The 2,500-nt window shown below is 43.3% G+C and overlaps 2 protein-coding genes across 2 annotated transcripts in view; both read right to left on the bottom strand.

Moving 5' to 3' along the window:
• Positions 1-173, bottom strand: part of LOC119589802 — a gene marked incomplete in the record, with an annotated part of 9,259 nt that extends 9,086 nt beyond the window's left edge. Inside the window, 1 exon segment of the mRNA XM_037938367.1 lies at positions 43-173. Within this exon segment, the coding sequence (XP_037794295.1) occupies positions 43-173 (131 nt within the window).
• A 1,072-nt stretch (positions 174-1,245) lies between these two features.
• The window catches only part of LOC119589840 (spermatogenesis associated 6-like protein), an 11,997-nt gene continuing 10,742 nt past the window's right edge, over positions 1,246-2,500 (bottom strand). The window contains exons 5-6 of the mRNA XM_037938430.1: positions 1,751-1,873; positions 1,246-1,556 (exon numbers count right to left, since the gene is read on the bottom strand). Coding sequence (XP_037794358.1) covers positions 1,263-1,556; positions 1,751-1,873 — 417 coding nt within the window. The 3' untranslated portion in view covers positions 1,246-1,262. The remainder of the gene's footprint in view (positions 1,557-1,750; positions 1,874-2,500) is intronic.

Raw genomic sequence — 2,500 nt, 5'->3', positions numbered from 1 at the left:
ACGCCATTACATCCAGAGTAGCGCCACGGCTCCCGTCCTCACCTGCTGGGCAGAGCGGTGCGGGGCAGGTCGCTAAGGTTGCCGGTGCTGCGAGACAGGTACCGACTGCGGATACCAAGGTACCTATGGGTAAGGCGGGTGGGGGGGGCATCAATGAAGACAAATATAACCATTAAGACTCATGCAAAATAACCATGAATTGATGGGAAGAGTTGATATCATGGTGAGTGGTGGGTCCTCGGGCATGGAAAGGGCGCTGGGATGGGGCCTCGTGGGGAAGGAGGTTATTCTTTGTTTTATTTGTCTTCACTTCGGAAACGGTAACGTGTAATAAAAAAAAATGTTAAAGATTAAGTCGTTTAAGCAGTCGCTATCTTTCCTCGTTCTTGTTACTATATATATTCAATAATCAGTTCTCTCCCATGACTATAACCATTAGCATTCACAAGTATTCTCATACAAACACACAAACAAGCATAAAAACAGTAACAGGACAGATCAACAATCGATCTTATTACTCAACAATAAAAAAAAAGGAAAAAAAAGTATACTTGTTGTTCCTGGTGGGCGACGAAGGGATGCGGGAAAGGAGATCGTCATCGGGACGACGGTACACGAAGCGGGGTCTCGGGCCCTCGTCTCGTCTCCCGGAGGCCCTGCTGCTCTCGCCTGTGCGTGAGGAGACCCGCAATTCACATTTGATTAATGAGGGTCAGAATACCATTTTCTGTCGATAAAATGTCTGAAAAAAAATCAATTTACAAATAATAGTTTTATTAAAAGTTTCGCAATCCTCCTTGACTTCGAAACTGGTGGCTCATCTTACAATAAAACTAAAATATGTATATCTATTTTTCTGGGCTACAGATGTTTAACATTTCGAAATAAACCAAAGTTAAATGTTAACAAATATGATTTTTTCCGAGGTTCGTGTAAGGTATTCTACTATCGTGAAAAGTGTATCCTTCGACTGGATTTACTTGGGATACAAAGGACAAATTGCTCGCTCTGAAACAAAAAACTATCTTAACAGTAGAATAAGGACAAGCTAAAATGGCCACAAATTATAACTTTTGGTAAGTACTTTTACCACAGGTATACAATTTTTTTCTACATCAATTACTTTCATTAAATATTAGACCGATACAAAATATGATAGACGTATTTTGGATCTGGACAGAAGACAGGAGAGAATGACATACGAATCTTAATCCAGTAAAAACAAACAAGTTCGTCGAAAGATTTGCCACTTCTCACGCTCCTTAAAACGCAGTCTCGGAATCTCGGTAAGCGCACATTCGGCGACCAACATTACGAAGCCTCCGCACGGGAATCGACGGGACGCGAAGAGAAAAGGAAGCAGAAGGAGAGAAGCGAGACAAGCAGGACGCCTCACCGTGCCTGGGGCTCGTCTGCAGGGGCAGCGGCTCCTCCTCGCCCCGCACCAACGCCCCTCCTCCTCCTCCTCCTCCTCCTCCTCCGCCGCCGCCGCCCTCGCTCGATCCACCGCCCTCGCCCTTCCTTCCTTCGTCAGGAGATTTCGGTCTGAACACCGCCTGCGGGAGACACGTTTTATGTTTCATTATTTTAAATCTTGGGTATATGTTCCCAAGAGATGCGAGGATTCACTGTGCTGGGATAAATAGTCATAGCATGATGTACTCTCCCTCTCCCCCTCCTTCCTTCCCTCCCTCTCTCCCTCCCTCTCTCCTTCCTTCCCTCCCTCCTTCCTTCCCTCTCCCTCCCTCACCTTCGTCGCCCGGTTCTGCGCGTGTCCGAAGCTGACGGTGTCCTGCTCGCACTGGTGGAGGGGCGTCCGGGTCTCGCTCACGCTCGTCCTCGTCGACACCTCGATCTTCGGCGAAATGATTCCCTGGGAGAAGCGACCGCGGGGAAAGAACAACAGGAAATTGAGAAATTCATCATGAAAGAATAGGAAGAAATAGAAATGCGATATGAAAGAGTGAAAAAAAGGAAACAGAAGGAAAAAGAAATGAAAAAGAAAAGAAAAGAAAAAGAAAAGAAAAGAAAAGAAAAAAAAAAGAGAAGCGACCTGGGGAAAATAACAGCAGGGAAAAAACATGAAGGTATAGGGGATCAATAATAAGAATAAGGAGAAATGAAAGAATAGAAAAAATGTTAATAAAATATAACGAAGGAATAGGGAAAAAATAGATTCTTGGGCGAAATTATTCCCTGGGAGAGGCGACCGGGGGAAAATAGCAACAGGAAGAGAGAGAGAGAGAGATAAAAAAAAAAAGCAAAATCTAAAAAAAGAATCGTGAAAGAATTGGAAAAATATAAGGCAATCTGTCGTGATGGCTGACAGTCAGTTCGTCTGGGGAAAAAATCAACAGAAAAATAACAACAGGGAAAAATCATCATCGAAGAACGGAAACAAATAACAAGAAGAAAAATGAGGAAAGAATAGGAAAAAAAATGAAAAGAGAAAGGAAATAATGAAAAAATATATATAAAAATAAAGAAACTGAAGAATGTA

This window comes from Penaeus monodon, chromosome 26 (genome assembly GCF_015228065.2).
Source record: "Penaeus monodon isolate SGIC_2016 chromosome 26, NSTDA_Pmon_1, whole genome shotgun sequence".
NCBI classification, from domain to species: domain Eukaryota; kingdom Metazoa; phylum Arthropoda; class Malacostraca; order Decapoda; family Penaeidae; genus Penaeus; species Penaeus monodon.
The sequence above is the reverse complement of the archived record's forward strand: the minus strand, read 5'-3'. Positions and strand labels throughout refer to the sequence as shown.